This window comes from Acanthaster planci, linkage group LG09 (genome assembly GCF_054643075.1).
Source record: "Acanthaster planci isolate LZ-2023a linkage group LG09, COTS_SCS, whole genome shotgun sequence".
NCBI lineage: Eukaryota > Metazoa > Echinodermata > Asteroidea > Valvatida > Acanthasteridae > Acanthaster > Acanthaster planci.
Window position 1 is genome coordinate 12632457 of NC_141785.1, and position 23916 is coordinate 12656372.

The 23916-nt window shown below is 41.4% G+C and overlaps 2 protein-coding genes across 3 annotated transcripts; one reads left to right on the forward strand and one right to left on the reverse strand.

Annotated features, from left to right (window-relative positions):
* The first annotated feature begins 1500 nt into the window (after positions 1–1500).
* LOC110987053 (uncharacterized) lies at positions 1501–11177 on the forward strand. 2 transcript variants are annotated; one of them, XM_022249470.2, is made up of 11 exons: positions 1501–2056; positions 2563–2721; positions 3124–3213; positions 3355–3494; positions 3715–3871; positions 4261–4371; positions 4739–4886; positions 5010–5141; positions 5395–5537; positions 5773–8415; positions 8623–11177. In XM_022249470.2, exons 1-11 carry the CDS (start codon positions 1799–1801, stop codon positions 10525–10527), a joined length of 5886 nt encoding a protein of 1961 aa, XP_022105162.2. In that variant the 5' UTR covers positions 1501–1798; the 3' UTR covers positions 10528–11177. The 2 variants fall into 2 exon arrangements, with proteins under 2 accessions (XP_022105162.2, XP_022105164.2); XM_022249472.2 differs by lacking the exon at positions 5010–5141.
* On the reverse strand, positions 10916–23338 carry LOC110987048 (putative ubiquitin-conjugating enzyme E2 7). Its single transcript, XM_022249459.2, has 6 exons — positions 23201–23338; positions 19653–19758; positions 18956–19053; positions 18092–18270; positions 16900–17003; positions 10916–16742 (listed from the first exon to the last, which is right to left on the reverse strand). Exons 1-5 carry the CDS (start codon positions 23247–23249, stop codon positions 16923–16925), a joined length of 513 nt encoding a protein of 170 aa, XP_022105151.1. The 5' UTR covers positions 23250–23338; the 3' UTR covers positions 10916–16742; positions 16900–16922.
* Between the last annotated feature and the right edge of the window lie 578 nt (positions 23339–23916).

Here is a 23916-nt window from a genome sequence, read left to right on the forward strand (position 1 = left end):
ACTGGTTTATTTTGTGCTTCCCTGAAAGAACCGTAAATGGCCACTTGTTTGCCGCCTAAGTAAACTCTTAAAGGTCAAGAACATCATAAAGTGTCAAGATGTATTTTTGCGTTGGGGAGATGTTAATTATATATAACAGGTTTTGCCCTTACCCAACGTATATCAATAAGCACTGTATGCTCAGTGCTTGTCCGAGAGCTTGCGAAAAAAACCCGAGTAAGCTTGTGAGGTTTTTTTTCGCAAGCTCTCGGACAAGCACTGAGCATACAGTGCTTATTGATATACGTTGGGTAAGGGCAAAATCTGTTATATATAATCATAAAGTGTGTTGATAGGTAAACTCTACTTTTCGATTGAATGCCCAAACATGTTCAATCTGATTGTTTGCTGATAGAAGAAACCTAAATATTCACTTTTCGCTCACCCAAAATAAGTAAAATCTGCTTTCAGGTGGCAAAAAGGCAGTGAATCAGTTTTTCCTAAACGTTTTAGCTTTTGTGGTAGAAGGAAGGCGGGACTGCTGAAAACCGGAATCTTCGAAAACGTTCTGCCTTTCTGCTACTTAGACAGTGACAAGGCGAATGGCCACTTTTTGTCATTCATGGGCCGAAACATTAATATGCCTGCCTATGCGCAGAGGTTGAGAACCTCCATGCACGAACAGTAACTACAAGTACATGAAGAGCTCTGCCTCATTTCTTGCTGGATATGATACGTCGGCACATACTTCTTAAAAAGCCAGAGCCTGCTTATACGGGGCCTCAATCAGGTCTAAAAGTGATCTCGCTTGGATTGGCCTTGATTGAATATTGAAAGAGAGCCAATTAGGAAGCACTGGAGTAAAAATGGGTGAAAATTCTTGGGCACCCACGGAAGTTTTTTTTCCAAGGAAGCGCAGACTGCAGATGAACCATGACTTGTAGTTATTTTTGATATTTCAAAAATTTCAAATCCGGGTACTGAAGGGCGGGGGGCTGGTGGATAAGGCATGGATTTCCGCTTGTGGCACGTACAACGATGGCTTCGCCGCTGTTTGGAAGAGTGATAGGCTGTTTTACAACATTCTCTACTCATCATTAAGAAATAATGTTACTTAACAAAACACGTAACAAAAACAACGAACAAACACCAGTTTGAGACGGTTATTAAAACAATAATTTTGGAAAGCATGAGTTTTAGCAAAAATGACAAATCTGTGTTTCCGAAAGACAGGAACGAACAAGAAAATGTCATTCCTGTTTCAAAGAAATACTGCTGGGAGACTGCGGGGAAAAAACCGAATATTACCACCCAAACTGAACTCTTTCCACAGCTAGACACATGCGTTTATTGCAAAAGCTGTCGTCAAAGTAAAGGGGGTTGGCATTGGTGACCGCTGTTTATGAGCTGAGAGCGTGATTTCTGATCACGCGCCCTTTGCGAGATACGAAAAACATGGGAAAAACATGTCAATGTGCGCCCGGAGAAATTCCAAGACACGCTCAACGCACAACCCCAACATTTTGTTCCAAAATCGTTTGCGTCAATGAGATTTTGGGAAGGTCATGGAGGAGGTATCTGGGGATGCAGGCTATTTGCCATTGTAGTTTTTCATTTGAATTTCAAACTTTAAACTCCTGAACATCGACGAGAACTGGGCGTGGCACAAGGAAACAATTAGAAAACTATATTTGTTGAGAAAATCAAACTCCGTGAGCCACTTACTGCCAAGGTGTAGTTCCACGTATAGCCCACAGCACCTAAGCCTGGCGTAGCACCAACATGTAGAACGAAAGGTCTTCTTGAGATTGCTCCGACGATGGATAAATCCAAAACCAAGATCCGGCGACCCAAGACTGCCGGTATCGCCAGATCCCCACCGGCATCATCGATGCCCGCACCACACCAGCCTTCCTCCCACCAGGTTCATGGATACCGTAAGACGAAGCGATTGGCCTGCAAAGAGAGACCTCCAGTGCCCGCTTGGATGCTGGACACGCCCTTGTACAGCAAGATGCCAATGGTGCCCGCACCGGCTGGCAAGATCATGCTGTATACTACTGGTTTGTGTGAGAAGGTACACAGCAAGATACGATGTTCTTTAGAAGTTTGCCATGGTTCTACTGCAAACGAGATACCACTGCGAATGACGACCTTAACATCTACAATATCCACCATGTGTAATGCTACTCAAACCCCCGGCCTAAAATCGACACAAACTGTGTGTGTACACAAAAGCATAAGGCTGATGAAGCCACCACCCATGACCACAAATTCTTCAAATTGTGAGCAAATAGTTTAGAGTTTTGTTGCAACGATCGTTGAACCTAATCACCTTTAAAAAGAAATCAGGGCATTAAGAATCAAACACAATCTGTCTTTTTTTTTCCAAAAGCCGAAGTCGGAATAATGCAGATTACAGATACCAAGCAGCCTGGAGTATAGGCCTAATATCAAATAAGTTTTCGTAAGCATCAAATTATGAAGGAATTCTATAATGCCGTTGTTTGGACACCACATGAAGTTATAGTCCTAACTGCACAAACATACAAGCACTAATTATTATTTATTTTCATACCACAGCTTCATGTGACTCCGAAAGGTTTTGACTTTGACTCCAGCCCCCAGGGTATGAGCATGAATTACAAGAGTCTCCATGACCCAAACCTCAAGAGCTACTACACCTCCCCGAGGATGTATGCCCACCTGATGAGGAGTGGCTACCTCACTCCCTGCGGGATGGTAGGGAGGCTTTTCACAAGCTCATTGTGCTCTTTTCCAAACACTGATTGAGTCATTGATCTTTGTTCAAAATGAACTGCCCTTCATTTTTGTGACCAATGATTTTCTTGTTTTCATGCAATTTTTTTAATTTAATATATTATCAGCGCCTCTAGTTATTCTTTCCTTCCTTGCAAAGACTGTCTCATCAACTTAATTACACCATTGTCAGATTATCACCTGATCAAAGGCAGATAAGTACGTCTATTATACGTTTTTCCCCGACAAAATATGCTGCTCGACAGCTACAATTGAAACATGACTGAAGGCCTGATCGGTCTGAAAAATAATATATAACAGCTTTTAAATCTTCAAATGGAAGATGTCTGTCTAAACTAAGTATCAAATCCTCTTTTTTAAAAGGTGAAATGTGGTTTGAAAGAGTTTAATGACTATCATCAGTACGTGAAGCAAGTCCAACTGGAAGAACTGACACAGCAAAGAAAACGCATGGTATTTTAAACGCCACAATGAGCTGATTTTTCCATTTAATTTAAGCCAAATGCATGACTTTTTCCGTATTCATTGATGCATTTGTCTCCTTCTCGTCGTCAACCGAATGCAGCTCATTTTTCTTGCTCTATTTTTTTTAAGATGGAAAAGTATTTAAACCGCAAAAAGCTCACCAAAGATCACAAACCTGCTCGCAATGAACGATCGGTGCATATTCAGCAGGAACCGGCCACATCATCAAAGCATCACAAGAGATCGTCTGCAACAATATCTCATTCAAAGTAAGGCGTCCTCACGTTGTTACTCTTTAAAAATGCACAGTGCAGCATTACCAGGATACATACAAATCCGTTGGCATACTTCGGGCACAAGAAAGTGACCAAACAGAATTTAAACGTTCTTGTACGTACATAGCTTAAAAGAAATGATTGACTAATACATGCAGTACCATTCCTAAATTCAAAGAAATCCCCATAAAGACTTTTCCTTAAAATGCTCCAGATCATCTGCAGGACAGGTACGGAGGGGAGGAGTTTCTAAGACGCTGGCGAAAAAAGGTAGCATTGCCAAGACAAAGAGGCCCGTCGGCAGTGTGATGCAGGCTCATTATGAGAAGAGGCAAAAGCGAAAGAAGACGAAAAGAAGAGGAGAGATGAAGGTGAATTGCGGGGGGGGGGTTGCTAATCTAGGTATGCCTAGAGCCAAAATTTTGTGGTTCTTTTGGGAAAAGGGCAACAAACTGATCACAGGGAAGTTATAAGAACGTTTTGTTCAAATTAAAGAAATTCTGAAAAGGTCCTAAAAATATTTCTTGCCACTGAACTGCTTTTTTATTAAGTAAAAACAATGGATTTTCCACTGTTTTACTTCAATGGGAAATAAAAAATAAATTCTTGAAAGAATTTATCTCTGCCTGAATTCTTTTCGTTTTTCAATCCTTTTTGTTCAGTGAGCTGTCATTGAGGCTGTATAGATCTGTTTCACTGTGGCTAAGGGCGAAGGATGGTATATCTATGTTTTGAGAACACTGAGATGATTTTATTGTAGACATACGAGAGGCAGTCACTTCTGCTGAGCAAGCGATTCGATGAGGAGATGAGACGGGAACAAGAGCTGGAGAGAAGGAAGCTGGTCAAGATGGCTGAGCGTGAGTTGAAGGTAATTTGCTGGAATCAATGTTTGTACATCACCCAAAGTGCAGATTTTGCTCTCTGATTCTGTAATTCAGTCAACTTTTGTTGATCCGGGTGAGTCTGATCAAATCAACACTCATTTTGTGAAAGCACAGAAAAAAACTGTGACAAAATGAAGTGACCATCAATGAGTGAGATGCTACATTATGTGGTGGGTTGCTTGGCTGATACACTGGCTGAGAATGTCAGTTAAGCTTTCAAGATACGCTGTTGCCCACCTGATAAGGTATTACCTACAATTTGAAAACAATCTCCTTAAACATTACGAAAGTCACTCGAGACAAGGCCTACTTCTGTGTGATTGCCTTCAAATTCCCTTCCTGACTGAACAGCTCCAGGAACAGTGGGACAGGAGGGAAGCCAACCGAGAGGCGCGGCTGACCATGGAGGCTATCCAATGCAAGAGGGAAGAGGCCAGGGCATCAAAGGTCAAGATCATGAGGTCACAGATGGTCAAAGCGCACCAAGCCAGGCAGCAAGGTAACTTGTACCTTGAGGCAACTTGGGATAAAAGTTGCATTCTTTTGCACTTTTGTTTAGCTGTGCCTTCTCAATCATTATCATTCCTGATATTGCCCCATTGTCTTCTTGTACCTCTCTAAGCGATTTTTGAAAGCATCCGGGACGCAAGGGCAAGACTTGTGGCCCAGAGGGAAGCAATAATCGCAAGACGGCTTGACAAGAGGCTAGAGAGGATAAGGCGAAAATACAACCAGCGCCACAGAAGGCAATGGGGTGGGTACATTGTTTTTGGCATGATGTTTCAGATTTATCTAAAAATGTAAGGAAGAAAAATACGCTGCAACATTATGACCTCCTTTAGTGTCCTCACTGTCCTGCGCCTGCAGTGGATTGTGGAACTGAAACAATTTAGGGGCCGCTTGGAAATCAGAGTATTCTTAAATACTTAACTGCATCGTGCTGCTCCTTGGTTGAAAATTCACACTACGCTTGATATTTTCTTCTCTTTATTTTCTAATGCCTAAAGCTGTCTTCAAGCATCTTATCGCAGAAAAAGGCAGTGGCTACTCGAGTGGTGCAGAGCTGGAAATGCACACCGAAGAAGAAATGTATGGTTCTGAGGCTATTACTTCATCACCTGAGCGGAGGAGGAAACATCCATCATCTGAGGTGAGGACCAACTTTTATAGATATCAGAGATCATCTAGAATATCTCTTATATAAATAATCTTGTAGTAGTCTTGTATATGTAGTCTTTTTAAGAAATTAGATATCTTGACAAGCTTTAATTTGTTATCGATTGAAATGATTGAAACTGTGTAAAATAATCGTTTGCTTCTCAACTTCACACTTCAACTTCAACTTCAGTCTGACATTTTTCTCCGTTTGAACATTTTGACTTCAGTCTCTCGAAGTGAAGCTCTTGGAAAATGCTTTCCCTTCTTCAAGCGATGACAGTGTTGTCTTTGCTTCTTCAAAGCAAGGGAAACCTGAGGTCTGCATTACAGACAAGGTCCTGTCTGTCACATCACTAGACTACAGGCAGTCACCCGTGCCCACAAAACTGTCCACAGAGGAACTGCAGGGCATTTCCAAGATGCGAGATGTTTATCTGGCAGACGGTAGTAGCGGTGAGGAGGATAGCAAGCTCCAAGGGGCAGATGCAGTGTCTCCAGGCGTTCTTGCTGTTTCCAGTGACACAGGTGTGGCACTTGAGGTGAGGGAGGTGCTGGCGAGTGTCTCTAGAGAAGCAGATCTAGCTGCCTTGTCTGAGAATGAAGACTCGTCTGTTCCATCATCTGGGAGTAGTTCATGCACATCTGTCAGAGATGAATCATTTGAGGGTGATGCAGAATCGGTTAGTAGCGGAAACCACCTTGGGAAAGGTGACAATAAAGAGGATTCAGAGGATGAAGCATCAGAGACAGAGTCGGAAGGTCCACCAACCTCAGCAAAATTACAGGATACTTCATCAGAAGAGTCAGACTTCTGGAAGAGTGAATCTGAGGTGAGTTTATGTGAAGGAAGCTTATCGTCATTTGCAGAGGAGGAGAAAAAAGTTGAAGACTCAAAAGATGACCTACTAGGGGGAGAGGACTTAATTAAAGAAAAGGCAGATACAGGAGAAGTTAAAGATGATAATGGTAAAAAGGAAATAAAAATGCTGGCGTCAACAGAGAAAGTTGATGGGGATAGTGTTGAGAAACAAGAAATCAAAAGCAGAAATTTATCAAATGAAAAAGAGAAATTGACAGAAGAGAAAGTTGACAAGGAAATTGAGGAGAAAGTTCAAGAGCTGGATGGTACTCCTCTTGAAGAAAATCTTGGGAAAGAGAGGGACAGCAAACTTATGTTGAAAGAAGCACAAGAAGTTGACGAAGACAAACTGCAGGAAGCTCCTAAAGGAATCTCGAGAAGCACCATTAAAGTTGAAGATCAATGTGAGGAAGAGCATGAAATTATTGATGAGATCGAGCAGAAAATAAAAGAAGACATGGAAACGGAAGTAGAAGTTGAGGAGGAAACATTGGAAACAGAAAGAGAGGATGATTTGGGAGAAGAGGAAGTTAAAGACGATACTAAGCATGAAGAAAAGGTGGATACAGGGAAAGAAATTCAGAATAAAACCATGGAGGGATCTAAGGTAGGAAAGGTGGAGGAAAAGGAAGAAGTGAAGGAGGAGCAAGAAGTGGTATCGAAGGAAGAGATAACCAAAGTAATCAAAGAGGAAATTAAAGAAACAATAAAAGACGCGGAGGAACGTGGAGAGGTAAAGACAAAAGAAAAGGAAAGAGGGGAGACTGAAGCAAGGGTAACAGAGGAGGAAAAGCAATTTATCAAACAAGCAAGTGATGCTGTGGCAACTGTCGTGGAGCAGTCCTTCTCTCAGCTTGGTATAGTCTCTGCAACTGACCAAAAGGGTGTGATGGAAGGCGGACAGCAAGAGGTTAGCCAAGAAAATGGGAGTGAAGCAGGTTATGAAGAGGAGACTGCAATGCTGGACAGTGACAGCGTTTTGCTCACCAGTGTTTTGAACATTCTTGAGAAGGTTGGGCAAGAGATTCATCATCACCACCATCATGAAGGTCATCAACACAAGCATCATCGCCATGACCATTATATACATCCTCAAAAAGATGAGCAACATCACAGCAAAGATGAGGATCAAGACAGAGAATCTAGCGAAGTTCTGACAGCGAGTGGAAGTGAGTGTGAGAGTTCCAGCAGCACTGAAAGTGATGAAGGGGAGGAAGGTGACATTATAGGAGTGGTTGAAAATGAGATCATTGCTGTTGAGGGAAGCGTCACCTCCCTGAAAGGGTGTCTGAGCGGCGAGTCTGTTACGGGACTGACGGAAGTTGTTAAAGAAACAGAGGACCACAAACTCATCTTTGAAGGAGCCCTGGTGCCCCTTAAACATCACTCCTCAACTTCAACAGCCTCTTCCAAGGTCTCCATCAATGTCACTGCAGCTGTGTTATCTTCAGGTTCCCTCAAAATGGACAGTTCTGGAAGGCTTAAACATGACATGGCTTCCCACAGTCAAACGAAACCAGAACTTAAGGTCTCTACGACGGACATCTCATCGGGCACTGCTCATCCAGTGGAGCCTGACAAGGTGGTCATGGACGAAAGCAGCCATCATCACTACAGCAACATCATTCCTGTCTACCATGACAACCTCATCAACATCGGAGAGGAGTTGATAGATGCCAATCTCTCGGCCATCTCCATTAAACCTGATCACCATCACAAAGCACCGTCCGCTTATTCTACTGGAAGTCGAAACTCCTTTCGCAACATCTTTCGTCCAGACATGACCTATTGCCAGGGCTCCGCCAAATGTCTTAAGGACACACTGGTGCAGGAGCTGTCCCACTCAAGACACTCCAAACACTCCAAGCATTCTTCAGCAGAGATGGGCAAGTACTATGGCATCTTGGAGGTAGATCAGGAGGACATCACTGCTCACCATTCTGAAGAGGAATTAGTGACGGCTGATGACGCTGAAGGAGTGTGTTACCTTCCAAAACGAAGAAAAAATAAGGTGAGGTTAATGAGGGGGATGGACAGGCAATTAGACGAAAGGTACTTTGGTCATGGAAACTCAATGACATTACCGCAAAGGAATCAGAGACCTATTTATCTCAAAACCTTCAGACAGAAAAGTTCAGTACAACAAATAAAAACTGGACATTGAAAAGACATGTGATTAAACACGTACACACAAAAAATTTATTTCTTTTGGTTTCAGGTTAGTCGTCAAATTGAACCAACTGTTCCTGAGCAAGATGAAGAGCTTCTTGCTGAAACTCAAATTGCTGGCATTCCCAAGCCAGGGAAGGAGGATGAGTGCCCAGTCTCAAAGGATTCAAATGAGATGAATCCTATGACAACAGAGATGGATGTCGGAGAAGATACCACCCTTGACAGTGTTGGAACTGACAACGAACAAGTGGCTTTGGAAAGTCATGATGATGAACACACTGCTAGCGCTTACTCACCAAATGAAGTGCTTGTGAATGCAACTCAGGATGGTAAAAATGCAAATGCAAGTTGTGATGATAGCTATGCTATGGTCGAAAGTGCCCTGTTAAAAAAATCCACGTCAGAGGTTAATACTCAGTTGGGCCAAAGAGATTCAGACTTATCCACAGCTTATGGACACGAAAAGGTTGAAACAAAGTCCGGCAAAGCCGAGGCTGTTTCTCACCAGGACAGTGCCAGTAAGTGTGATTTGCACAAAGCTCAAGCTGGCATTCAAGGGGAGGGCAACAAAGAAGTTGGACCTCCAACAGCAGTGCAAACTGCTAATATGCGGGAGAGTACTACCCCAACTTCTCAGGCTCACGTGGAAGTTCACCGTGGGTTGTGTGAAGTTGATGTTGCTGGAGTGGCATTGAAAGAAAGTCCTGAGAGTCAAGAAAATGGTATTGAAGATGAGAAACAAGAACATGAGATCAATCCAAATAACATTTGCCAAAGTACGACTCGTCACACTGATGCATCTCAGAGTGGAAAATTCTTAGATGCTTATCATCCACTTGGGAATCCAGTGCAGGGAACTCAATCAAAGGGTCCAACAAAATTCCTCACGGAAGTTGGCAATCTTAAAGCAATGGAAATCACAGCAGACACAAGGAACAGTAGTGCATCCATTTCTGAGGCTCACACGCAAGATCAGGGTGGGTTAACGAGCAGATCTTTTAAATTCAACACTGGGGAAGGGGCTGATGAACAGACAACAGGAGGAAGTTCTGACAGAGGAGATAACACTGGAAACAAGGAACAGAAACTGGAAGCTGACCTAGATGACACGTGCCAAAGTGGGGCACGTCAAATGGATATACCTCAAAATACAGACTGCCTCAGTGACAACCATACAGTCGGGAACCCAGTATGTGAGAACTATCAAAATGAAATTGATGAACATGAAACTCCACCTCACATTCAAAACGAGGGGACACCAAATACAGTTCATCCAAATAATAGGCATGCTGAGATTTGTCTCCATGACCATGTCCACAATGGCCTAGTCAGTGTGGAAGACTACACAATTGATCAAAGTACTCAGGAGTTGCTGATGAGTAAAGGTGATGCTTCGCCAGAAATGCAGATTGAGCCAATGAGGTCAAGCTACACCCCATCTGCCACATCCCTCTCAAGTTCCATAATGCTGCCAATAAGCTGTGGGGAGACTCCCCAGAGTGCATCCTCCATCTTCAGTGACTTTGATGCCCTGAACTATCCAATTGACCGATGCCCGAGGCCTCTTCCAAACACTGTCTCAGATCCAGCAATGGATTCAAGCTATGCACCTGCCCTGCAGTCTTCAAAGGAGGATGGGTGTACCCGCCCTGATACCAATGATGAAATGTTTGATGAGCAAAGCTCCATGCTGCATCAAGCTGAAAACCAACAACAGTTGGATCCAGCATCTTCCCTAGGAAGTGCATCCAATATACCCAGTGTTGACTCAGGACATGCCATTTCAACATCAAAGTCTAATTCCAGCAGTAAGTCGGGGAGCAGGATCTCAGCTGTCGTCAAGAAGATCAGCAGCACCTTCTCTATAGGACGCAAACACTCCAATCAGGTGCATCCAGCAGATGAGATGGAAGATGACACGAAGATGAAAGCTAAGGATGAGGACGCCTAAAGGAATCCTTGGCAGTATTCATCAAAACGACAAAGCCAGTGTTTTTTTTTGGCTGCATGTACATTTCTGTTTCTAAATATGAATTTACAGAAGGTTCCTGGGTCCAAAATATTAGTTAATCCAGCTTTATACAAAAGGAAAAGGCTTTTGCACCAGAATCTGCACCCATTAGTGGCTGGGGGGAGCAAAAAGGGGCCTGGCCCCCAAAGATGCAATTTGTTTTTTAGGGTCCATTTTGGGGATAAGATGTCCAGAGTGTTTGCCAATCATTAACAAACATATTACACCAATAATACATGAGTACAGCGAACAGTGAGTTCTACTCTAATGGGCATCGTTTACACTGTAAGATAAACTGAGCAATAAACCAAGAATACACAACAATGTCTTGAAAATTCAACCACTTATAATTAGAATATTTAATAGACCGTAATGCACAATCATATTTGAAGGTATAATTAAACTACAACATGGAAGTCTCATGTATTTTCTTTCCAAACCAAACTTAAAATACCTGTTAGTATAGGAGGTGATGGTTATCAGTGTCACTGCAAGTAGCTGGTCACATTCCAAAAATAATGAGCTTAATGAGGTGTCCAATCCTTCTGTAGCAAGTCAATGTACTCAAATAAAAGTGCACAAGATCTCAACTCGCTGTTTTTATTTTAAGAGTTATGCAGTGCTCAGAATGGCCCTGTATGAGATAAGCAGATTGTCACCCCCCGCAAAAAAAACAGATGTTCAGTTATGACCTGTGCCACAGGTGAACTTCCAAAAAGCACCTATACGATTGCCCAACACAAATTGGACAGTAGTGCACTTTCTGAATCAGTTTGTGCAGGAAGCTTGTCCACTTGAAGCAAGTTAATGAAGTTAATGTCTACTGTTGCAGATGTACAACTCTCCAGTCATCATATTATTTTTCCCAGAAAATCCACACTTTGTTAACGTACACCACCAACTGTGACAGCAAAATCGAAGGAAGTTCTAAATGCCAATTGTAACACAACAACAAAACTGGCAGAATGGAACCCGGTGTTCAACAGACTGCACTGTGAAAGTTGGCATTCATCCCGGCCCAAGTTCACGGCCCTGCCTCGCATATGATTTTACAGTGCTTCATCTGTTTCACAGAGACTGTTTAGCAGTAAGTACAGGAACAGTAAGTTTAACCCCATGACAAAATGGCGCTGAAATCATTAACGTAACACCATGTGCACCCAGCTATAAGCACATACAGGCCATGAAATAGTTCTTACGCACCAGCATTATTTTGTAGTGTAGCAGGCCTCGAAAAAGTACGAGCCCAGCGTACAAATTCCAGCTAAAAATGCTCTGGGCTACCTAAACTTTGTTCCTTGGTTGCCTGGTGGGCTAGTGAAAAATTCAGAATAAGCCTATAGCTACCTGTTCAAACTTAGATCAAAATAAATACATGTATTCAATATAAATCAATATATCAATATAAATATCAGAAAGTAAGCAAAAAGTGGCAATTTGCCTAACGTAAGCAAACCCAAATGAGGGGAAAGATGGAGCAAAGAAGTAATTTTGTTCCCGACTCCGTTACCAGTGACTCAAGCGATGTTTAACTAACATACATGCCTCTTTATTTATACCCTCAGCCTTTCATTTTCCGAAATGTCAAATTCTTTATTGGTGAGCTGATAACAAATTTTGATTTTTTTCAATTTGTTATATACGGGCTAGTAAAATATCCAGTTAACTAGCCCAGTGGGGTAGCCAGGATAAAAAGTTAGTGCAAGGCCTGTGTAGTAAGCACAATTTTTGAGGCCAAGTGAAACTGGTTAAAACCTAGAAAATTACCAAGCCTTTTTCAACAAAGAATATATTCTTAAGTTTTTGGGTAACATGACTACCCTTCAACCATTCGGCTTTCTTCTTAATAATTCACTCACTTTGATATTTAATGATCAATATTACAATTGGCATTTAAATTGAAACAAAATCTAAACTGTCACACAATTACATTTACAAACACAACTTTGGGAAATTTCCAGAATAATCAAAACAGAAAGATGTTATAAATGTGGATAAACTTTAAGATTACCAGAGGATCTACAGTTCAGAATTTATAACGGCAAGTTTTGGCGACCATTTTAGCAGTCTTCATTTGTTCCATACGCTGTATATGTAGTTAATGTTGCACTGAAACTAAGTGCCGAATTTGGGGTTCCTTTCCCATCAAGTATATATATGACACACTCTGTGAAAATGAGTCCTAAGTCGCCAGAGCCACCTAGGAGTAAAAAGTCCTTTAGAATAATTTTGCACAGTGTAAAGCAATAGGAATCCACAGCATTTTTCACCATGGAGTATCCACTTTCATCCGGATGCCAAACTGAGTAATACTTCAAAACAAAAAAATCAATTTGCTCTTTCCAATACAAATGAAAACTCAAAAGTGGCTCTGGCAACTTAGGACTCATTTTTACCGAGTGGGTTACATATGGCCTTGTCCGAAATACTTGACTGTGGATTGAATTATGCATGAGTCTATGGTAATTATACAGTAGCCACTTCCCATAGAAAAATGTACAATTTCAAGCCACAGCAAAGTAATGTTGACGTGGCATATTACAAAAACCCAAAGGTAGCTTCATAGAGCTGTTAAACTTAACAGATTTGCTAAGCACAACAGTTGCCAAGTGAAAACTGGTTACCAGCCGATGGATCATGGCAAATATACTGCTTTATTTTCAATGGTGTTCTGCCAATGTTTTGCTTCGCACTTCAATTTACTTAGCAAGACGTTTTACTTAACACAATGAAACTGGGTCCTGGTCAGTTTCTCATAACCCTTCTATAATAAAGTCGCACATGTAAACTATATTGCTTTCGTTTTTGAGAAATGGCTCAAAATTTCTGTAACCATCTTGCGTAATAGCACTTCCCACTCTAAAAAAGAATCAATTTTGCAGTCAAAACAAAGTCTAATTTGACAAAATCAAAGAATCAAAATTAATGAACGCAATTCAACAAAAATTGCAGTCATTTGGTAAGCTTCTTCAGACAAAGAAGATCGTTATAGATATTATTTTTACATCCATTCTACATTAATTATCTACAAATACAATGGCACAATTAATTGGCAGGAAATTAACTGAACAAGACAAAATCTGATTCATTCAAAACTTTACAAAATGTGACTTGGGTGCGTTTTGTTCAAAATAGTGACGATGTGTGGCTGGGAAACACCATTTTGGCCAGTGGCCACGTTCAAGACAGTGCATAAAAAGACAAAATGGAGAATTTCATCTTGCATGCCTTAAGCATTTATGGCACATCAGATTTCCAAGGGGATCACATTTATCTTGTCATCTGTGTCCTTCCAGCACAGAGGGGGCCATTTAAGTGCCCTCATCTAATAAGCTGTGCTCCTCTCAGTTAAAAAGCAGCACCGAACACTGAACAGCATCGATGATGTTTTAAAGTCCATCACAAGTCCTCTGACAAGACCAGTCATAAGTAAAAGGATGATCATTGACAAAGAAATGCTTCTGTAACCATCTATCTGAATAGCATACAACTTGGCTCAAGACTGATTGACTTGTGACAGATTGAACACCAACACTGCATGTTACAGTGCTTTCTACATGTACACAGGTGTTATGACGGTCACTGGGGCATGGTCTCGATTTCTGTAATTTGCTTTTACTATGCCCTCAGGGACATGAAAGCTGCCTGGTAAACATTCCACTTTAAGAAAAGCCATCCACACCCACAGTTTTTAACTGTTCCTCCAAAGCACATTTTTTTTGTCAGCACTTACACCAGTCCGTCCAAAGCTACCGCGCAACAAAAAACGTAGCATCAAAATTGCTGAAGTTTTCTTCATTTCTATGCATTTGCATACCACAACAGGGTACACTGAGCAGCCAATCCATACAAAACACCCCCACCAAAGACACAAGAGCATTAAGGGCAACTGTTCATCCTACATTCCAATGACAATTAGTTACTTGGTAAACATCATGAGATACACTTGTAAGGCTTTTGAGAATGTGGTGGATTTTTGTGTTGCTCCATGAAAAACACAACCACGGAGCCCACAGGGTGTCCAAAGAGACAACCCCATGGTGACCATGTCATCTACTGGTTGATTTCCCTGGTAACCTATGCACAAAATATATCCTGGGCACCAGGCAAAACCGACCAGTGGTTGACTAAAAATGATCATCGATCATACTCGACAGCATCAACTGCATTAAACCTTTTCGAAACATTAATCCTTTCTCCGTTTTACTAAGACTAAACAAGCAACTTCTCTTTCTTTAATCTTTATACAATTTTTTTTTCAATAATTTTCATATCTTCATTTTAAAACTGTTCCACTCTCACCTCAGTTCCCTCTTTATTAGAAAAGCTAGTTGCTTAAGATTTAAAAAATTTGATCAAACACACTGGGATAGTGATAGTTGTTCTCAATGTGATTGAAGCACAAGGCTTGTGCCCCCTTCCACTGCTAAAGAGGGTGGACCCCCCCCAAAGGTCCTGTTTGAGGCCAGTCTTAATGGATGGGTCTATCAATGGCTGATGTCTGATGGTCTCACGACTGCACTCCCCCACTTTGAAAATTGTTTCGCCACTGGAGACAACCTCAAAATTTAACATCTTTGTGATGCAGTTACAGATACTGTCTCCAATGTTACTTCCAAACAGTTGATGACGCGGGTAAAATATCAATGCATGTACTCGTTTCACATAATAAATGCAAAAAACGGCGTCAACAGCTTCTCTGCACAGAAGCAAAAGGTTGTTGATATACCGAGGCAATATCAAACAGTTCCCAGTTGCTCGTCAATGCACAACTCTCTCAGATCCTTCTCTTCCTAGATGGGAATTTCAATGCACTTGTCTGATTTCAGACTGTGTGTAGTGAAATTTCTGAGTTTTTAGAAATGTCGACTTTAATACTGCATGCTAGCTGACCAAGAGAAAAAAAAACACTAGAAACTCAAAGAGGTTTTTATCGGCGGCCTTATGCTGCAACTGCTCAAAATGTTTTCCTGAAATCACATGTTCATTCTGGTTTGTTTTTTACAAACGAATGTTTCAACAGATGGGACACTCTGGATTGAAAAACTGTGTTGGAAAAATTGCTGTTGGGAGAGTTTTACTTCATAATCGTATATGCCTATTACTTTCTAACTTGCGTGTTCCTTAACTATTATGGTAGTGGCCTTGGTCTTACTTTAGGAAGAAATGGGCATTGGTCTTGGGAAATATACACACAAGGTCTCTCGTGACATAGGCTTAAACTTGGGATTTTCTGCGACACTATCATGCATGGAAATGTATGTTTTTTCCCTTGTGTGAATCAGTGATGAAACTTGGCTCCGGCATACAGCTGCATGGGATTAAAGCAGAACGCAAATGCTGCACAGCGGCCAATGTTTAAATTCCTGAGATTTCACTGCCAAAGGCACTGTGTCAAATCCACTCCAGACTTTGTACAGACTCAAATAATGCTCAGTAAGGGAGATTTCACAACCCTTGACTATGCTAAATCTGTTGCTTAACCAAAACACCGCAATATTCTGCGTCTTCTGGTTCCTCTTCCTTTTCCCTTACCTAGTCGTATCAACCTGAGGACTTCTAAATAAAATTAAGATAAATTCCCCGATCCCATTTGGAAGAGGCAAGTACATGTTGAGAGTACCATGTGCTTTTAGCACAGACCCACCGACAATTCCTCACACACAGCACGACAATGTAGAGACAGACACTGAGATACATCCATAGATGTGGGGAAACAGCCGTCCAACCCTGTGTCCTCCAACAGCCTTTTTGCTCAAAGAGACTTGTTCAAGTCCTCCAGGCAGTCACAAAACTCGCCACAGTACTCCCTCTACTCAATTGTGCAAGTGACAAACACCACACTCTTGGAGAATATAAAGCTAAAATGGTCGCTCGGACTTGCCTATCCCCTCCTATCACCAACATAATTTCAAGATTTGTTTTATCTGTTGGTATTCATAATGGTTTCCATGTCCTATATACAAGACAAAAATGCAACTCCTTTTCAGTGCTATTAAAGATGTCATCCCGTCACGTACTGGATACGAGTCCCAACGGTTTTGTCGCTCGTATTGCATATAAAAAGAAGGTCCGTGATGTCAAGTTATCCAGTCAGCTTTGGCCTCCAAGGAAATGTGTTGTTCTTCAAATCCAAGGAAAATGTCAGTCGTAATCTGTTTGAAAAAAAAAAGCAAAAAGTGCAAGATAAGACCTGCAGAACAAAGCACATTTTTCCAGAAAAGTTAAATACATGTATGCTGCATATCCAAGTAGATTGGTAGCTTAAGTTTTCCTTTCACAAGCAACACGAAAGAAAATGTTTTTACTTACAATGGGAAATAGCTGCCAAGCCACTATAAGAATTCTTGGCTTTTTGTGACACATTTGCGCACATTGCGTTTGAATGTAGTGTTGTACTCTGTCCGCCATTCTTTCTGTTGAGGAAAAAAAAAGCTACTAAGCAACTCAGCTAAGCCGATGGCAACCAGGAATCAAAATAGGTCCACACAGAAAAATGTAAAAAAAAATCCTCATCTTTACTTTGGTTAGGCTAATCCATTGAGTCCTGCATCTTGATGTTCGGACCAATCACAGTCACAACTGCACAATCTAATGCCTGACACTTGTCTGTAATGTGTGCATTTACTAGTGATGTGTTTGCCAGAAACATGCGGGGAGGCAAGATAGCCACCTTGTTGGATATATGCCAAAAAATGCTGCTGCTGTGATGGGGGGGGGGATTTATGTTCGACTGTGAACCCAAAATTTGTCAACTGAAAATACAGTTGAGGAAAATCCGTTCGCTGGTCTACTGTCAGTCTACAGTGCTGGTGTATTAGTCCTTGAACTTCTGGTCACTTGTTGCCATTGTGCAAAGTAAGTCCAGTTGCTCACCAAAAATCCAAAATTCAAATCCTTGACAGTCTTCCACCCCGGTTAACTTTAGCATGATCATTATGATCAAGATGATGACCCACATGTACGTGTGTAACGATACCGACGTTCATGTGCATGCACACTGCATGGTTAATAATGGACGTACACAATCACGTTGCAAATGAAGTGCAATTGTGCCTATTCACCCTCAGTTCATCATGGTGTTAATTGGGGTGAATGGATGGTTCCGTTGGTTTGACCTTGCTGGTTTCTACTGCTATTCGCGCAGCATGTACGCATAAACTGTGGAATTCCAGGGACACATTTCTGATGTGGGCATTAAGAGGCCGGCTCCGGGCCAGCTTACAAAGAGTTTTATACACAACTGCATGGTACTTATACCTTGGAGTTTTAAATAAATCATAAAACTCTTAGTCTGGAGGGTACAGTCGTAAATGGGCTGAACAAATCATAAGTTGACATCTCTTTACTGTTATAGACTAAATGCAGTTTACGTCCTTTTCTATCAAATAACAGAGGTTCAGATCAGACATGGTTTGGTCTATCCAAACCATATCCAAAAACATACACTACCGTCCCACCACATACAGTAAGTTTCACACCCCCCCTACCGAGTGGTTCTTACCGCTGCATCTACATTAGCTGGCGACTCATCATTAGGGCTTGACAGCATGGATATGACACTAATTAGGATGGATTCTACAGTGTGTACAGGTCGCCAACGCTCCGATGCTTGCTCATAACCCCACTTATCATCACCCGGTTCGTGAAGAATTGAGATGCACACTTCGCCTTCCTTGCTAACTGTCAACGGCAAATATCAAGTTAAAAAATGCATAAACTTGAGTTTAAAAAAAAATTTACCATGGTAAAGATTCCTACCGTTTTAAAACATGGGGAGAAACCTTCAAGTGGGGGTTACATAGTTGTCAATGAGGTTTTAAATGCTATAAAATGGCAAAGAATCCAGAAAAATGAAACATCACAGAGAATCTCTATATCACATGCTGGAATTACCAATATATATATACTTGCATTTTGTTCACCTATACTTGTAATTATGGATGTACATGTAGTTTGCCTAAGGGAAGGCATCACTGACTGCATTTTGATTTGTCATTTTGAACTGCATTTCTTTCTGAAAAATATATAAACATGAATATCTTAGCCGCTACACAAACAGTTGTGAGTTTGTATACACATTCAAATCGTGGACCTATAACAATAGGGGACAATAGGGTCCACGGTTGCCGAAGAGTCCACCGTTGGAAATGTGTACAAAACATATGGGAGGTCTTCCGAAAAGTTACTCTATGAACAAAAGAGGAACAATAGGGAGTCCACGATTGAAGGCGTTTACACACTTGTGTGCGTGAGCTCGCACACTTACTGTATTCAAAACCAAGAACAAACCAAACAAGAAATAAAATGACTTATTTTTCACCAATTAGAGACTGTCAAAGTTCCAGCTGAGGTGAAGTTCACTTACTGTTTGGGTGCCATATTTCGGAGACAAATTTCATCTTTGGTGGACTGCTAGGGAAGTTCTGTGGGAAAACCAACTCTGCCTTGAAAAAGCCACCCTCACTGTGAACAGGAAAATAAAAACCTCAAGCTTCTTCCTACGTCAGGTGCAAGTGCCATTCAATTCATGTGTTTAGTATTCAGATCATGCATCTTGGGACATAAATGATGAACCTGTTTCAGCAATTCCATGCAGCCTGTAACCATCCCTTTTCTTTTAATCTGTCTTTTCCTTTGTCTAAACAGTTACTGAGTATGTTGTGTAGCAGGTTGTGAGAACCTAGTTCCAGAATTTAAAGTCGGTTCCTGACACAATCAGTTGAGTACTACATGTATTGGGGTACCTGAGTCCCGTGTACCCTTAACGACCTTTACAAATTACATGAACTTTGTAAATTTTGGGGCAAAGAATGTTTTTTAAGAGATGTCTATGAGGAGATTTTGTCCAAAGATTGGAGAAAAAAAAACAAGTGTTTTGGTTACGAGAATTTTGAATGAATTTTAATCTTTGCCTTTTTCTTTGAAGTTTATAGTTAGCTTTTCTTTGCAGGTACCTCACGTTTACTTCAACAGGACACCTGGTTCCCTAACAGCCCATAAATGCACACTACTGCTCCAACGCCTCCCAAGAATTGCTAGAATGAAATGGTTTCATTACTCACTAAAAGGTATTGGTGGGACCAAAGATCATCACTTCCCATTTGAAGATATCGTCGTCATCCTTCAGTCCTGCTGAAAAGCCATCCAAACTACTTCTGCTCTGCAGCTCTGAGAAAAGTGATCAGAGAAACACAAGTGATCTATTAATAATAATATTAATGATGATGCTTATAATGTGCACATATCCACTCAAGTTGTAAATGCACCTCTCGTTCATACAGTGGCATGTCACTGTACTGAACACTGCTATACCGAATATTCGGCTGTACTGAACATCGTCCTTGGCTCCCAATATTTGTGCACAAACCTACCGAACACTATGCAGTTGCAAATCAACCGAGATTCGCCACAGCATGCATCAGAGATCAATCCTGAGCGGTAGCTTCACGACATTTAGGATAAACTAAATATCAATTTTGAGGAAAATTATCAAAATTTGAGGAAAAACAAAAATAATTAAGAGATAAGTTTCTAGAAACCTCAAACGTGAATGCAATGGCAAAACCTCACGAGAACAGTGAATCATAGTATCAGAAGAGGGTTCACTTCAGTTAGACAAGAGAGGGTGCTATTCAACGGGGCAATGAAACGTTCGGTAGTTAAATTCGCTTTACCGAGCAACCGCTGTACCGAACATTTAGCGTGGACCCCAGTGTGTTCGTTATAGTGGCGTTCCACTGTACTTGTTCATGATTTGTACACAATCTTCAAGTTGGTTCAGTCTTCTGCCACTGAGTAACCAGTTATCATATACATGTACCTCATGGATTTAATCAACCACTGAATTACATGTGCTCTTACATCTGTGACACAGTTGTGACTCTTCAAAAGAAAAAGAATGCTGTACTGAGTGTGTGCCGAGGGCACAGCTGCTGCTCTTTGCAAAAAAGGGACAAAATTTCAAGTCACAAGTAGACATGTAAAAGCATTATATCATGCAGGAAAGAATTCCATACATGCATGGACATTACTAATTTTTTCCTGCAATCATATACCAAATGTTACATTTAGCAGGGAAAATACTGAAGCATTTACTAAGAAAACCTTTAGAATTTTCAGACCAGTCTCATCGGGTTCGTGTCCAGTGTATCACAACACAGTTGTGTGCAACTGTGCCACAATAAATAACAATTAAACAATGTCACATAATATTCCAAGGTGGAAAGCTGTACATTCTGTGTACATAGCCCACTTTTATGCAGCCAGTTCTCTGCTCTGGTGCTCAAAACCATACACATCAAGTACAATGAATGGTTCCCAATACAAAAATTGAATGACCTTGTAATGGTCATGACATCTCAACTCCTGAATGAACAGCACCACAAAATAGTGTCAATGAGCCATTTCGGTATTTCAAAGAGCCAAGGTCTTTTGGGAACAAAGCAAACACATGAGTCAGTGTTTGGCTTTGGTGATAATACAGACTACTGCGTGCTTACATAGCTGTTCCTGCATAGCCTCACACTGTTGGAATAGCAAACCTATTCAATATGGTTTGGGGTTGTTTTATTGAGCTGAAAAGATTTTTGGTAGGCTCACTAAATTTGGTTAATGCTGACACATGTACACAACATATGGCCAGTTGAAGCTCTGATATAACCACAATACATGTATTGCATAATGCATTCATCACAACATCATTATGATTCATCCATTCTTTTCAACAGTGACTAACAAGGACTGGGGAATCTCCTCCAACATGCCATCTCAGGTCATGCTCGTCCTAATAAGTAGGACTCTACAAATCGCCTCATTTTACATTTCAACATGGTCAGAGATAGTAGAGTCCTAGAACCTTCCCTGGGCCTTATGTACCACTAATACGGCCGTTTCACAATAATGTGCCACCAAGAGTTTGCAATGCATTGGCCAATCACAATGCGCGAAATTTGTCGACCGCGTTTGGAAAGGGTCGACAACTTTCGCGCGTTATGATTGGCCAACGTGTTGCAAACTCTTGGTGGCGCACTATTGTGAATCGCCCGTATTGATTTCACTTACACATGCAAAACAGCTCATAACCCAAATCAAAATCCTCAGGTTTTATCTCCCCAAAATCCTTAAAGTCCAATGGCCCCCACCGCAGGATTTAGTGAGAGTCCAAGATTCCAATGATAGCGGTTACATTCACTTACCTTTGGGAAGAAAAGAGAAATTTCCTGTTAAAGTAGGGAATCCTCCAGTCGTTGCACTTGCAGTCGCCATTTTTTTTCATTGCAGTGATCCAAACGGTATACAAATTTTTGGGAACAACGTCAACAATGACACAACATGCCAGCCAAGTAAGCGCACCATTCATAATCGTGCATAGGCTGTGCACAGGCATGTGCAAATGAATGTTTGCTGATCAGTGTGACGTTCCGTAGCCCTGACAAAATCAAGTCGAAATTGGACGTTGCACCACTCAGGAAACAGCGCTGGCATATGCACACTCGATTACAAATGGTGCATTAGCTGGCATGTTATGACATAGTTGATATTTTCCCTAAAAATTAGCATACATGTAACAATGCTAATTGAATAAGTTATTTCTGTTTCGTTCCCAAAGGTTAGTGAACCCAGAGCTGTATAACAAGAGAGCAGTGACAGCTTCAGATTTTGGAAACAAAATGGCTTTTCATTATGTGAATCACTTAAAAAACACGTAAAAAACAAGTAAAGTCACATCTATCAAAAAAGCTTCTATCAAAATAGAGAAATCAGTGTTTATAATTAATAGGACGAATTTTAAATGGGGAGGGTCAAGTGACTTCAGTATAATATTTTTCTCGTATTTGATTGTTCCGATTTGTTCCGCAGCATAGTAGAGCTTGTGCTATTGTAAATCAACTGTCAGCAGGCAGAGGTGCATGATGCACCAGCCAGTTTGTTTCCAACAATGCAGACACTTAGGTGTATGTCGCAACTCTCTATCAGAACAAAGACGCAACATTCTGTGACATCCAGGAGCTTTATGACCACGGTGACCTTTCGCGGCAAAACAAACCCCTGCATTATGACAACAAGTCGACAGTTTTTTCAACTAAGTGCGCCCTCAGGTTGCCAAAGCTCCCATATGAACGCATAAAGTTGCATCCGTCCATAATGTTTATACACAGCCCTATGGCTGAGTCAATTCTTGGATTCACACTAAAATCCTACGGTCATGACGGTGGGTGTATACTATAGTTGAGCAGTTTCAGGACTTTTTTTGGGGGGGGGTGAAATCTTGCCAAAGTGACTTCTCTCTCAGCTATTCAGTGCTTTTGCCTTTACGTATTCATTGGTACTTGGTTGAGTAGGCAGCGCGCTTATGGCCAAGATGACCTGATGACGCATCACATAAAACCACGGCGAGACATGCGACACCATCATGAGTAGGCTACCAGTACCACCGTACCGGTGCACTGCACTGGGCTGGTGGTAGGCCCAGCTCTGTACTGTTGAGTGTACTGTAGTGCAGTGCAGCTATCAATTGACGGGATAAAAAAAAATCGGGATTATTCCACTTTTGTACATGCTACGAACGCTATATTTTCTGCAATAGGGACCGAACAACAACAGGTTTTACCTTTCAACTGCTTCTGCAGTAACATACTCGCAGCTGAAGTCGTTGTCATGATTGTAGTTGAATAAATTCTGGAACAAAGTCACCGGAAAAGAACAACAGGGACGAAGATGGCTGTCCGTCAGTTCTTGTCCAAGACGCATGCGCGAGGATAATATGTGGGACGCCGCGCGCGGCCGGGCCGTTCGCTAGGCAAACTGTGTCCTGCTTACGCCCCCCCCCCCACATCCAGCGTCAGCACAAGGACGACGAGTAGAGATTTTTCTCTCTCTGAATCGGTTTTGTATATAATATGAATGGTCAGTCACTGACTGGGGAATATTTTTGTGAGTTTTCTAACGTTCAAATCAAACGAAAATACGAAGGGTATGAAGGGGAATACTCCAAACTATTTTAGTATATCTTTGAGTCCATCTCGCCGCGGCGAGATACGACTGAATTTTTCTGTCTCTCTCTCTAGCTCTTTTTTCAAGTTTTGCGTGTCGCCTGCTTCCATACTTTTATGTCTTCAACCTGGTCCTTCATGATGAACTTGTATTTCCTGAAGCCACGCCCTAAATGGCAGAAATCCTATTAAAACCTTTGCCTGATGTTTTTAAAAGATAGGCCATTTTAAAAATTAGTACCCGACTAGAGTCTCCATCGCCGGGCTTCGTCATTTTTTTTACCACCTGGCAAAGACGATGTTCGCCCAATAGTACCATTATCATCAGTGCTGC